This window comes from Phyllobates terribilis, unplaced genomic scaffold, assembly GCF_046119375.1.
Source record: "Phyllobates terribilis strain yellow unplaced genomic scaffold, ASM4611937v1 Scaffold_1__5_contigs__length_1240528914, whole genome shotgun sequence".
In the NCBI taxonomy this organism is placed as follows: domain Eukaryota; kingdom Metazoa; phylum Chordata; class Amphibia; order Anura; family Dendrobatidae; genus Phyllobates; species Phyllobates terribilis.
Genome location: NW_027362761.1, coordinates 202,593,921 through 202,607,986, shown reverse-complemented (window position 1 = coordinate 202,607,986; position 14,066 = coordinate 202,593,921). Strand labels below are relative to the sequence as shown.

Sequence of the window (14,066 nt, the reverse complement as noted above, 5' to 3'; positions counted from 1 at the left end):
CAATACTGAATAAATCAAGATGTTAAAATTTTGCTTCCATTTTTTCACCATTTACATACCTTTAACACGTCTATTGATCATGTGAAATCCATAGTTCCACAATTTTTCCTTCTTAGTGTTACAATTTCAATGTTGAAGAATGTATATACGTCACTAGTCTCCTTTTAGCAGTTCCTAACTACCCAGCCTTACAAGTGTCTAGGATCCATCGAGAATTTTCTGCCACTTTCAGCAATGTTGCATATCTTCCACAATCATAGATCACTTTACCCCAACAGAGTTCTCTCTTGTTAATCTGGAGTTTGCTACATTTGATCGAGTGGTATAGAGGATAGCGCAAGACCAAGGAAACAGGTATTATAGGAGTACTGTCACCTGGTACATTTGAATGGGCAGAGCAGTAGCATTAATTCCTGTCGACTCTACCATGTGATTTTTTTTTTATAGTCACACCTATTTGGCAGACACAATGATATGAATTGTAGGAGGATAAGTATGTGTAAATTTGTGCGCTTATTACTGTGCTAGCACCACTTTACTATGTGGTCATTGCAATGTGAAATAACCGCTAGGGTTATGGGTAGTAAGTACTAGGCCATTTTGTGAAAAGAATCTGCAGTAGATGATAACCAGGTAGGTTGTGTACAGGTGCTAGGGCTAGCTACATAAAGAATGAACTCTTCAAGTTTAGGAGAGACTAAAAGAAAAACTTGAAATGCTATAAAATATTTTAATAGGGAAAACATTAAAAAATACAGAAAGTGCAAAAACAAAGGCATTATAAAACAAGCAACCAATAGGAATCTGCATAATATACATGAATAGCAAATGCCTGAAGGACAAACTAGATTTAGTTGGTGCAGTAAAAAACTCACATTATTGACATTTCCTATTAACTTAATGCATTGTTCTTTTATGCACATTGCTCTTAACAATGATCCAGAACGCTCGTCTTGCCAAACCTGTTTGGCTTCTTTGCATTTAAGTGGCAAGATCTCTGTGTACTTGTGTCATGTAAGTATTTAAGTATAAGGGTTCATTTGATAAACAACTGCTGATCCGTTAAAAGTTCACCGATCGACAGTTGTTTAATAACCTGTTTACACAGGCAGCCCAAAGCGCACTGAGCAATCGGTGATAGATCGCTCAGTGCACATAGGCTGCCATTGTTCTCGGCAGTGTGAATCCTTTTTACACAGGATGATGCACTGCCGAGAACGACGATCTTTTGCGCTGCACAAAAGATCGTTACACAATAATCTTTCTGTGTAAACAAGCTGCCAATCACCCGATGAACAAGTGTTTTGCTTGTTCATCGGGTGATCAGAAAGATGATCATGAAATAAGCATTTTAAGAACGCACATTCATGATAATCTTTCAGTGTAAATGCACCCTACCACATGGAAAAACTACACCAACATTAAAACAACCAACTGTGAAATACTAAATCTATATTTTGTATATTACACATAGTTGAGAAACAGAAATATAAAAACATTTACCCTCTTCAGCCTCACTCCAAGAGGCCATCTTCCTAGTGATCTTTTAAGTCTTTGCATAACAAGGGCTATTTTACTGTAAAAGGAAACATGGAAGATATCAGGTACGCATTAATGGCTAGCTAGTACCAAACCTAAATGAAAATTACCCAATATGGTCATTTCCAAAGTCTTACAATAGTTCTTTTTTTAACAATATGAGCACTTTCTTATGGCTTATTACGGTCAGTTAATATGATTTACATGTGGAAATACCTAGTCATATCAACGTCTTTATGTTCTTACGGATTTAACCTTCTTCTCAAACTTGCACTCATTTCTTCACTGACATCCTGTAAAGCGAGCATACATGCTTCAGATGTTGTAGGGTTGTAGGAGATGGTCATTATCCCACAGAAATCAGTCAGTGTCATCTGACACTTCTGAAGGCCATCTAACAGTTTATGCTGCTGGCTAGAATCCCGTTTAAGCCTTTTCATTTCAGGCACTGAAAACCCTATAAGTTTTGTGAGGACTTCATTGCTAAACTCAACATCTAGGTATCCAGTGCCATCAGATATCTTGGCTTTTATACTCCAGATGCCACTAGCGCTGGTAAGATTTCCATTTAAAGTCACAATAAAGGCCTTTAACTTTACACATTTGACAGTAGCACTTGGGTAAGACAATACAGCTGACAAGTAGGTAAATGGTGGAACATCTAGTTGACAAGGGACTACTTCAGGTATTGATGTTTGATTAGTTGATGGAGTACTGGAAGTGATTGCTGTAGAAGCAACTATTTCTGGAGATGAACGGCTCGTGATCTCATGCTGCCTCACTGCCATCTCTTCTAATTCCCTTTGAATTTCTTCCTCTAAAAATAAATCATCATCTAAATCATAAGGATCGTCCAAAGTATTTGCAGCTGGAATGGTTTCATTGGAAGCTGTGACACTTGCGCGACTAATATCGGATACTTGTGTCCGTTGGCGATCCACAAAGGAGATCCTTGCAGTGTGACTTGAATTTTCATGTCTACTGCAATAGCCACTGTCAGGAACTGTATTATTATTAATTGAGAATTCCTCATTCTCATCAAGACCTGCCAGGAGATCTTCATCTGATAAGTCTAATGCTTCCACAATTGCCTCTTGTGGCCTTGCTGTAACTTGATTGTGCACTGGCGTTCGTTGGGGTACAGGATCTTCTTCCATACCAATCAGTCTTGAAAGAACTTTATCTTGTGCATATTCTCCCACCAGAGCTTCCACTTCTCCTCCAAGAACTTTCACATTTTCTGATTTAAGGAGAAGTACACCTAGACGGCAAGATATAGTACCCTGTAACAGAATTTTTGATCCCGGTGGAAGTCCAGCATGAAGCGCTTGTACAGTTTGGTACTCCATTCCCTGAACGTTCTGAATACCATCCGTTAACTGTAGCATGAGCATTCGAGATGGTTTTGATTGCCAGGAATGTTGAGTAGCTTGTGTTGTAGCTGTAACCTGGTCATTCGCATTTTCCCTTCCTCTCAATTTCTGCAGTTGAGAGTATGCAGGCTGGCTGACGTCAACTAAGGAATCTATCTGTATTGCATAAAACCCACTTAGTTCAGATTTTAGGGAATCCAATACACCTGTTGGTAGGACTTGCTGTTCCAAGTCTCTTAGATCAGTAAGTAGCCATTGTTCAAAAACTTGTTTATTGATTACAGCCTGAGACAGAGAAGAACCTCCATTTTCTTCCTGAATCCAACTAATGCAAGCTTCTAACCATGGATCTGGAACTTTAATATGCCAGGTTGATGACAGCCATGTCTTCACTCTATTCGCACAGGTGTTCATTTTGAAACCTAGGATAAAAAAAAAAAAATACTATGAGCACTTTTATCTGAAAAACAAGATTTCAAAACTATAGTCATTCTGATGGTGTCCATGATTGGAGGGAGAGTCAGGAGGCTTCCCTACACATTAGTCATCCATTCCCACCAAAATCAATGGGTTCAGCCAACTTTAATGTATATGGAGACTTTTCAAAAACAGAGCCACCACTGATGATTGAATGGAACAGGCTGCCATGAGAGGTGGTGAGTTCTTCTTCAATGGAAGTCTTCCAACAGAGGGTGGACAGACATCTGTCTGAGATGATTTGGTGAATCCTGCATTGAGCAGGGGGATGGACACGATGACCCTGGAGGTCCCTTATAACGCCAACATTCTAGGATTCTATGACCATAGATTGTGTCTGGTATTGCAACTCAATACAACTGAATTAAATGTAGCGGAGCTGCAATACCACATGCAACCCATTGTCGGGAGTGACGCCATTTCTGAAAGAAAACAACTGTGTTTCTAATCAACAACGCCTTAAAAACTAGCTTTCCTGATTGATTTTAACAATAGTCACTATATTAGGGTATGTGCACATGAAGTCTCTACTAACTACTTCAGGTTCGGAAACCGTGAGTAAAACAAGTGACTTGCTCATTCTTCAGGATGCTTCATTCCTACATGAACAGTTTCCTGGAAAGTGGATTAGTCGTCGTGGGCCAGTTGAATGGCCACCAAGGTCTCCCGATCTGACCCCCTTAGACTTATCTTTGGGGCCATCTGAAGGCAATTGTCTATGCTGTTAAGATACGAGATGTGCAGCATCTGAAACAATGGATACTGGAAGCCTGTGCTAGCATTTCTTCTGCGGTGTTGCTATCAGTGTAGTGCCGGCGTCCCTGCCCTCTGCTAGGCAGGGACGCTGTTCCCCTCACCGCTCTGCTCCGTGCCCGGCGTCCCTCTCCCGCTCTGCTGGCAGCGCGCGCTCCTTCCCGGCCACTGTGCTTAGGGCGCGCGCGCGCGCCCTCCCTCCCTCTTAAAGGGGCCACGCGCGCCGTCCTAAGGAGTCCCCGGCCAATGGCCGGAGGACTTTACCATATATAAGGCACCTCCTCCAAAATGGAGGTGCCCGAGCAATGTTGTTGCACCGTTCTACTCTGCTTCAGCCCTCAGGTCCCGTTGCCAGTTACCTGCCAGTTACCTGCCAGATTCCTGCCAGCTTGCTGTCCTAATCCTGCCTGATTTCCTGTTACCTGCCTGCCTGCCTGAGGTCCGACGGTCTGCCTTACAACTCCGGTCAGTCTGTCTAAGGACCAACTTGCCCGCTCACCTGGGAGCGCACATCAGCTACCTGCCTGCTTGCCTGAGGTCCGACGGTCTGCCTTACAACTCCGGTCAGTCTGTCTATGGACCAGCTTGCCCGCTCACCTGGGAGCGCTTCTCCGCTACCTGCCTGCTTGCCTGCCCGGAGGCTCCGCTGTCACGTGCTGTGACCACCAGCTATTCCAGACTCTTGCCCGCTCACCTGGGAGCGCTTCTCCGCTACCTGCCTGCTTGCCTACCTGGAGGCTCCGCCGTCACGTGCTGTGACCACCTGCTATTCCAGAGACTCTCGCTTGCTCACCTGGGAGCACACATCCTCCATCTGCCTTGCTAGCCTACCTGGAGGTTCAGCCATCACAGGTCGTACCTACCCCTTACCTAGAGACTGCCCCGGTCACTTGCCGTGACCTCCAGCCCGTTCTTCCAGAGACTGCCCCGGTCATTTGCCGTGACCTCCAGCCCGTTCTTCCAGAGACTGCCCTGATCACTTGCCGTGACCTCCTGCCCGTACACCCAGAGACTGTCCCGGTCACCTGCTGTGACTGCCTGCCTGGTCGCCACCCGCTCCCTTACAAGGACCGCTCCCTTGTATAGTAGCCCAGAGGTTCCGCCTCCCAGACCCGTTACAGTTTGCTCGGGCCATGGAACCCGGTGGCACCCAAGCTCCCTCGCTCTCGGACCTGTGTCATGAACTGTCCCGTCAAAGGTCCCAACAGGAGTCCATCCTGGGTCACCTGCGGAATGTCAATACTCGCCTGGACACTCTGACTGTTCCACCAACAACCTCCGCCAGTGCCATGTCTCGCAATCCGGCAGCTCCGCTGTCCACTAACACCATGATATCCTACCCCGGACCTCGGCTTTCTGCACCTCCTCGCTTCGGAGGCGACTCAGCCCAGGCTCGGGGCTTCATAAATCAGTGCACCCTGCACTTTGAACTATTGTCCCACCAGTTTAACTCCGACCGAGCCAAAATTGCATTCATCATGTCCCATCTCACCGGGGAGGCCCTGGCCTGGCTAAATCCTCTATGGGAGAGAGGAGACCCCCTGGTGTCCAACTTGCCTGCTTTTCTCACGGCTTTCCGGAAAGTCTTCGACGAACCCGGACGGAAGACCTCATCCGCATCATCGTTGCTACGCCTCCGTCAGGAAAGTCTCACCGTGGGCCAATATGCCATACGGTTCCGTACCCTTGCCTCGGAGCTGGCCTGGGATAACGACGCTCTGGTTTCCGTCTTCTGGGAGGGTCTGTCCGGCCGTATTAAAGATGAACTTGCCGGTCGGGACATTCCTACCACTCTCGATGACTTAATAACTCTTGCCACCCGGATTGACCTACGGTTCCAGGAGCGTGCCAGAGAGGTCACCCGTGAGAGGAGGTTACCACGTCTAGCTCCTACTTTTCAGAAACCCGTCACTCCTTCTGTCTCTAACCAGGTACACCCTCCTGAGCCTATGCAGGTCGACCAGACCAAGATGGTCAAGACCCGTCAGGACTTACGCCGTGCCGAGGGGACCTGCTTCTACTGTGGCAGTAAGGAGCACCGGATCCGTGCCTGCCCGGAGAGGTCGGGAAACGCCTGTGTCTAGGTTCGCTCAGAGAGGTCCACCTAGACAAGAATAAATCCTCTCCATCCCTGCTGTTGTCAGTTTCAATCGTCTACGGGGAGAACCGTTATTTCGAACTAGCCCAACTGGACTCTGGAGCAGCCGGGAATCTTATTTCACAGTCCCTGGTAGAGAAATACCGCATCCCCACCAAACCTCTGGCTGTACCCTTGTCTGTTGCTGCCGTGGATGGGGGGCTCTTACCACGCCCCATCCAACTCATCACCGAATCCATTACTCTGCAGGTGGGAATGCTGCATTCTGAAAGTATCTCCTTCCATGTTCTGCCTGGACTCTCTCACGCCCTCTTGCTAGGCCTACCTTGGCTCCAGAAACATGCACCCATTCTTGACTGGCAGACCGGAGAAGTCCTTCGCTGGGGACAGGGCTGCCATAAGACCTGTCTGGTTCCCGTTCATCCCGTCCGTCCTTCTCCTACCCCAGCTAATCTACCTGGACTTCCGATTCCTTATTGGTCTTATGCTGATGTCTTTAATAAAAAGGAGGCAGAGACACTACCCCCTCATAGACCATACGACTGCCCTATCGACCTGTTACCTGGTACTTCTCCTCCCCGTGGGCGTATTTATCCATTATCCGCTGCTGAGACCCGGTCGATGTCCGAATATATTGAGGAGAATCTGGCCAGGGGATTCATCCGGAAATCTACCTCCCCGGCGGGAGCAGGCTTCTTTTTCGTCAAAAAGAAGGACGGCTCTCTCCGTCCCTGTATAGACTATAGAGGCCTTAACCAGATCACGGTGAAGAATAAGTACCCCCTTCCGCTCATTCCGGAGTTATTTGATCGTCTGAGGGGGGCTAGAATCTTCACCAAACTGGACCTCCGTGGGGCGTACAACCTGGTTCGTATCCGTCAGGGGGATGAATGGAGGACGGCATTCAACACCCGGGACGGCCACTATGAATATCTGGTAATGCCCTTTGGCCTCTGTAACGCTCCTGCCGTCTTTCAAGAGTTGGTCAATGACATCTTCCGGGACCTTCTCTACTCCTGCGTAGTGGTGTACCTGGACGACATCTTGGTCTTCTCTCCGGATCTCCAGACTCACCGGAGGGATGTTCGTCAGGTCCTGCTCAGGCTCAGGCAGAACCATCTCTACGCTAAATATGAGAAGTGCCTCTTTGAGCAGACCTCGCTTCCGTTTCTGGGCTACATTATCTCTCAGACCGGCCTACAAATGGATCCTGAGAAACTGTCTGCCATCGAGAAATGGCCCCGACCAGAGGGGTTGAAGGCTATTCAACGGTTCCTGGGCTTCGCCAACTATTACCGCCTCTTCATCCCGCACTTCTCTTCCCGGACTGCCCCAATTTCCGCGCTCACCCGTAAGGGTACTAATCCCAAAGAGTGGCCGCCCGAAGCAGAGGAGGCCTTTCTTTCCCTAAAACAGGCCTTCTCTTCCGCCCCGGTGCTGCATCGCCCGGACGGCAACAAGCAGTTCTTCCTGGAAGTTGACGCTTCCTCCTCTGGAGCCGGAGCGGTACTTACTCAAAAATCATCTTCCGGGAGAATGGTAACTTGTGGCTTCTTCTCCAAACTCTTCTCCTCTTCTGAGCGCAACTATTCCATAGGAGACCGAGAGTTATTGGCCATCAAGCTGGCGTTGGAGGAGTGGCGTTACCTACTCGAGGGGGCTCTTCATCCGGTAATAATTTACACTGACCACAAGAACTTGGCTTACCTCCAGCATGCCCAGAGACTTAACCCGCGCCAAGCCCGGTGGTCCTTGTTTTTTGCTCGCTTTGATTTTGTTCTTCATTTTCGCCCGGCTGACAAAAACGTCAAAGCAGACGCCTTGTCCCGATCCTTTCTGGTGTCCGATCTCGAGGAAGAACCTAAACATATCATCGATCCCGCCAGAGTAATGCAGGTGGCTCCCGTGAGTCTAAATCGTCTCCCTCCCGGTAAGACGTTTGTTTCAGTACCTGATCGGGAGAAGATCCTACACTGGGGCCATTCGTCTAAACTAGCTGGCCACGCCGGTCAGAAAAAGACCCTCCAGCTTATTGCCCGGCACTATTGGTGGCCTACCCTGCACAAGGACATAATAGACTTTGTTTCTGCCTGTGTGTCCTGCGCCCGCAACAAAGTCCCGAGACATCTGCCAGCCGGACGCCTCCTTCCGCTTCCTGTACCTGCTGCCCCCTGGCAGCATATAGCAATGGACTTTATAACTGATCTCCCCGTCTCTGCCGGTTGTACGGTCATTTGGGTGGTCGCTGACCGCTTTTCCAAGATGGCTCACTTTATTCCCCTGCCAGGCCTTCCGTCTGCACCCGAGCTGGCTAAAGACTTTATCCGCCACATCATCCGTCTTCATGGCCTGCCCCTCCACATCGTGTCGGATCGTGGGGTACAGTTCACCTCACGTTTCTGGAGAGCCACTTGTAAACTACTAGACGTCACCCTGGACTTCTCTTCCGCTTACCACCCACAGTCCAATGGTCAAGTGGAGCGGATCAATCAGAACCTGACCAGTTACCTCCGGCACTTCGTTAATGCCCACCATTCTGACTGGGTGGATCTCCTACCATGGGCCGAGTTCTCTTATAATAATCACGAGAGCGAATCCTCCTCCAAATCCCCGTTTTTTGTAGTCTTTGGTCAGCATCCTCGGATTCCTTTTCCTGTCTCCACCTCTGTGGACAACCCGGCTGCGGAATCTCTCGTTAGCAAATTTTCCTCCATATGGGAGAGTACCCGGTCCGCACTCCTTCTGTCATCCGAGCGTATGAAAAGACACGCTGACAAAAAACGCCTGGATCCTCCACAATTTCGTCCAGGAGATAAAGTCTGGCTCTCATCTAAATATGTTCGACTCAAGATACCTTCTTACAAGTTAGGGCCTCGGTTCATCGGTCCTCTGGAGGTCATCAGTCAGATCAACCCGGTGGCCTATAAATTGAAACTCCCGGCCAACTTACGGATCCCTAACTCCTTCCATGTATCTCTCCTCAAACCCGTGGTGCTTAACTCTTTTTCCAAGTCTACAGGTACGCCTCCTGCTCCGGTTTCTGCTGAGGACGAGTTTGAGGTAGAGAACATTCTTGCCACCAAAAGGGTAAGAGGAAAGACCTTTTTTCTGGTAGATTGGAAGGGGTTTGGTCCTGAGGAGAGAACATGGGAGCCCCGGGAGAACATCCATGCCCCTCTCATCCTAGCTAAATTTCTATCTGGCCTAAAAAAGGGGGGGCCTAAAGGGGGGGTACTGTAGTGCCGGCGTCCCTGCCCTCTGCTAGGCAGGGACGCTGTTCCCCTCACCGCTCTGCTCCGTGCCCGGCGTCCCTCTCCCGCTCTGCTGGCAGCGCGCGCTCCTTCCCGGCCACTGTGCTTAGGGCGCGCGCGCGCGCCCTCCCTCTTAAAGGGGCCGCGCGCGCCGTCCTAAGGAGTCCCCGGCCAATGGCCGGAGGACTTTACCATATATAAGGCACCTCCTCCAAAATGGAGGTGCCCGAGCAATGTTGTTGCACCGTTCTACTCTGCTTCAGCCCTCAGGTCCCATTGCCAGTTACCTGCCAGATTCCTGCCAGCTTGCTGTCCTAATCCTGCCTGGTTTCCTGTTACCTGCCTGCCTGCCTGAGGTCCGACGGTCTGCCTTACAACTCCGGTCAGTCTGTCTAAGGACCAACTTGCCCGCTCACCTGGGAGCGCACATCAGCTACCTGCCTGCTTGCCTGAGGTCCGACGGTCTGCCTTACAACTCCGGTCAGTCTGTCTATGGACCAGCTTGCCCGCTCACCTGGGAGCGCTTCTCCGCTACCTGCCTGCTTGCCTGCCCGGAGGCTCCGCTGTCACGTGCTGTGACCACCAGCTATTCCAGACTCTTGCCCGCTCACCTGGGAGCGCTTCTCCGCTACCTGCCTGCTTGCCTACCTGGAGGCTCCGCCGTCACGTGCTGTGACCACCTGCTATTCCAGAGACTCTCGCTTGCTCACCTGGGAGCACACATCCTCCATCTGCCTTGCTAGCCTACCTGGAGGTTCAGCCATCACAGGTCGTACCTACCCCTTACCTAGAGACTGCCCCGGTCACTTGCCGTGACCTCCAGCCCGTTCTTCCAGAGACTGCCCCGGTCATTTGCCGTGACCTCCAGCCCGTTCTTCCAGAGACTGCCCTGATCACTTGCCGTGACCTCCTGCCCGTACACCCAGAGACTGTCCCGGTCACCTGCTGTGACTGCCTGCCTGGTCGCCACCCGCTCCCTTACAAGGACCGCTCCCTTGTATAGTAGCCCAGAGGTTCCGCCTCCCAGACCCGTTACAATCAGTGTGTCAAGAGTGGGAGAAGAGGGTTGCATTGACAACCCATCACAATGGGTAGCACTTTGAACACATTTTATAAGTAGTCATAAACTTGTAAAAAACTCATGAAAGAATAAAGTTACGTTAAAACCAAGCATACCATTGTTTTTCTTATGAAATTCTCAATAAGTTTGATGTGTCACATGACCCTCTTCCCATTGAAAAAAAATAAAGTTGGATCCAAAATGGCCAACTTCAAAATGGCCGCCATGGTCACCACCCATCTGGAAAAGTTTCCCCCCTCCCATATACTAATGTGCCACAAACAGGAAGTTTATATCACCAACCATTCCCATTTAATTTAGGTGTATCCATATAAATGGCTCACCCTGTACATCTAGCCCCAGTCTTAATGCTCCTTTAACCCCTTACTGGCCCAGGGCGTATTAGTACGCCCCAGGCCAGCACCCCCGGTTCAGTGAGGGCTCCGGCACTGAGCCCACACTGAACCGGGCACATGTCAGCTGATTATTACAGCTGACATGTGCCCGCAACAGCCGCGGGTGGAATCGCGATCCACCCGCGGCTGTTAACATGTTAAATGCCGCTGTCAATCTCTGACAGCAGCATTTAACATCGCCACGCCAGAGGCGCGGCATTAGCCCCGCCCGTCAGTGACCCCGTCACGTGATCGCGGGTCACCGATGGGTGGTCATGACAACCCTGGGTCTGCAGCAGACACCAGTGGTTGTCATGTAAAGATTACTATGAGCGATACCTAGTGGTCGGAACTCATAGCACAGGACCATTTCTGCTACATACAGGTGATCTGCTGGTCATCCGTATGTAGCAGAGGCGATCGGACAGTTGCTGCTTCTAGTCTCCTATGGAGACTATAGAAGCAAGCAAAAAGTTTTTAAAAAAATGTTTTTAAAAATATTAAAAAAATTTAAAAATATAAAAGTTTAAATCACCCCCTTTTGCCCCATTCGAAATAAAATAATAAAAAATAAACCCCACATACACATATTTGGTATCGCCGCGTTCAGAATCGCTCGATCAATATAAAAAAAAGAATTAATCCGATCGGTAAACGGCGTAATGAGAGAAAAAAATTCTAAACGCCAGAATTAGGTTTTTTTGGTCACCGCAACAATGCAATAAAATGCAATAACGGGCAATCAAAACATCGGATCTTACCCCAAAATGGTATTAATAAAAGTCAGCTCGGCGCACAAAAAATAAGCCCTCACCCGGTCCCAGATCCCGAAAAATGGAGACGCTACAGGTCTCAGAAAATGGCGCCTTTTAAAAATTTTTTTTAGCAAACTTTGGATTTTTTTTCACCACTTAAATAAAAAAAAGAACCTATACGTTTGGTGTCTACGAACTCGTAATGACCTGGAGAATAATAATGGCAGGTCAGTTTTAGCATTCAGTGAACGTGGTAAAAAAAAAAAAACATCTGTGGTATTGCACTTTTTTTGCAATTTCACTGCACTTGGAATTTTTTTCCCGTTTTCCAGTACATGATATGGTAAAACTAGTAATGGCGTTTAAAAGTACAACTCGTCCCGCAAAAAATAAGCCCTCACATGGCCATATTGACCAAAAAATAAAAACGCTATGGCTCTGGGAACAAGGGGAGCAAAAAACGAAAATGCAAAAACAGAAAATCCCAAGGTCGCGAAGGGGTTAAACAAAAGAAGAATTTTATGTTGCTGTTGATGTACAATGCACCTACATGTAGGCCAATATTTCACACACATTTTATTTATTGGGATTATTGCACTTTGCAATCACAGTAGACTGCAGTATGGAGCGTCCTTGAAATTGCATGTGTAACAGGTAGTTAAACTGGAAATATTTAGCTGTATGCACTACAGAAATAATTGACCCCAATCTCCAGCGGAGGCATTACTATAAGATCACAGTCAGACGGCCTTATATATCGGACTGAGATCAGAAAGTAATGCGCGGATAGGCAGACGGCTCTCCCGACCCGAGCGTGACAACTTCATGTATTTTTATGCAGCGGTCACACCGCTTGCCAGTCCTGCGTTCCGATCTCGATCCGATTTATCCCATCCATGTGTCTGCACCATAACAGATTATATTTACATGCATTTGACTCTACAAAAGCAAAGCATTTCACTTCACCATTGTTGCCAATTGTCTTTACTATGAAGATGCAAATCAGCGACAGCAAATCAAAATAAAACAGCAAGCAAAACAGGCTGTGCAGGGAGTTAAACAGCATTTAGTAAACTGAAATCCTCACTAGTAAAAAAAAAATGTGAGGATAAAAAAACAAAAAAAAATCTTCTACTAAACTGCAACACTGTTAAAAAGCAAAATACAAGGAAAATGACATGAACTAAAATCTGTTAACAATCTAATTTACAAATCCCTTATACTATTAATTATATAAGGTCCAAAGTCAGACATAGGGAACACCTTTCTTAAACTTTATGACAAATTCTTTACACTATTGGTCTTAAAGGTACTGGCAGCAAAAAAAAAACGTCTTCAGCTAACTTTAGTATGCTTGTTCCCATCAAAAACAGAAGATACTGTTCAAATCTTGGAATCTGTCACCAAGTTTTTGCTACCCCATCCGAGAGCTGCAGGATGTAAGAGCAGAGACTCTGATTCTAGCGATGTATCACTTACTGGGCTGCTTGCTGTCATTTTAATAAAATCTGTTTTCTCTACTGCAGATACATCAAATATCTGAATGTTGAGCACCACTGATTGGCAGCTTTCTGTGTACACTGTGCATAGGCAGAAAGCTGCCAATTAGTGGAAGGGGTGCGGTTATACAGAACTCATGAACATAGAGGACTACCTGGCAGCAGGTTTACTAGTCTTCTAGTAATAATCTCCTGCTTATAAAACTGATTTTAGAAAAACTACAGCATCCAACTTGGTAAATAAATTATACATCGCTGGAATCAGGGTCTCAGCTCCTATATCATGCAGCTCTCAGACAAGGAGACAAAAACCCAGTGACCGATTCCCTTTAAGCTCTGGGCATTTAATCTCCATGTTAACTTTACAAATGATGGCATAGTTACATAGTTACATAGTTTATAAGGCCGAAAAAAGACAAGCGTCCGTCCAGTTCAGCCTATTTCTTGTGCACTGCAGCTATTCCGCAGCGTTGATCCAGGGGAAGGCAACAAAAAAACATGCGGTATAGGCCAATTTACATCACTGAGGAAAAATTCACTTCTCGACACCAATCTGGCAGTCAGATTAAATCCCTGGATTAATTAACTATCACTAAGCATAAGATGTAATTTTATTGTTCTCAAGAAAGGCGTCCAGGCCTCTCTTGAACTCTTTAAGTGAGTTGGACATCACCACTTCCTCTCCCAGAGAGTTCCAGAGTCTCACAGCTCTGACCGTAAAGAATCCCCTTCTATGCTGGTGCAGGAACCTCCTTTCCTCCAGACGCATAGTGTGCCCCCTCGTCTTTGTCACCATCCTTGGTATAAACAGGTCATGGGAGAGATCTCTGTACTGCCCCCTGATGTATTTATACATGTTTATGAGG

General features: G+C 47.6%; 1 protein-coding gene across 2 annotated transcripts in view; it reads right to left on the bottom strand.

The window, feature by feature from the left end:
- Nucleotides 1–716: 716 nt before the first annotated feature.
- The window catches only part of RMI1 (RecQ mediated genome instability 1), a 38,369-nt gene continuing 25,019 nt past the window's right edge, over nucleotides 717–14,066 (bottom strand). The window contains exons 2-3 of one of the 2 annotated variants that reach the window (XM_073670923.1): nucleotides 1,756–3,334; nucleotides 717–1,576 (exon numbers count right to left, since the gene is read on the bottom strand). In XM_073670923.1, coding sequence (XP_073527024.1) covers nucleotides 1,782–3,326 — 1,545 coding nt within the window. In that variant the 5' untranslated portion in view covers nucleotides 3,327–3,334 and the 3' untranslated portion in view covers nucleotides 717–1,576; nucleotides 1,756–1,781. Of the gene's footprint in view, nucleotides 3,335–14,066 lie in introns of both variants that reach the window. The other variant, XM_073670922.1, reaches the window with a different exon arrangement.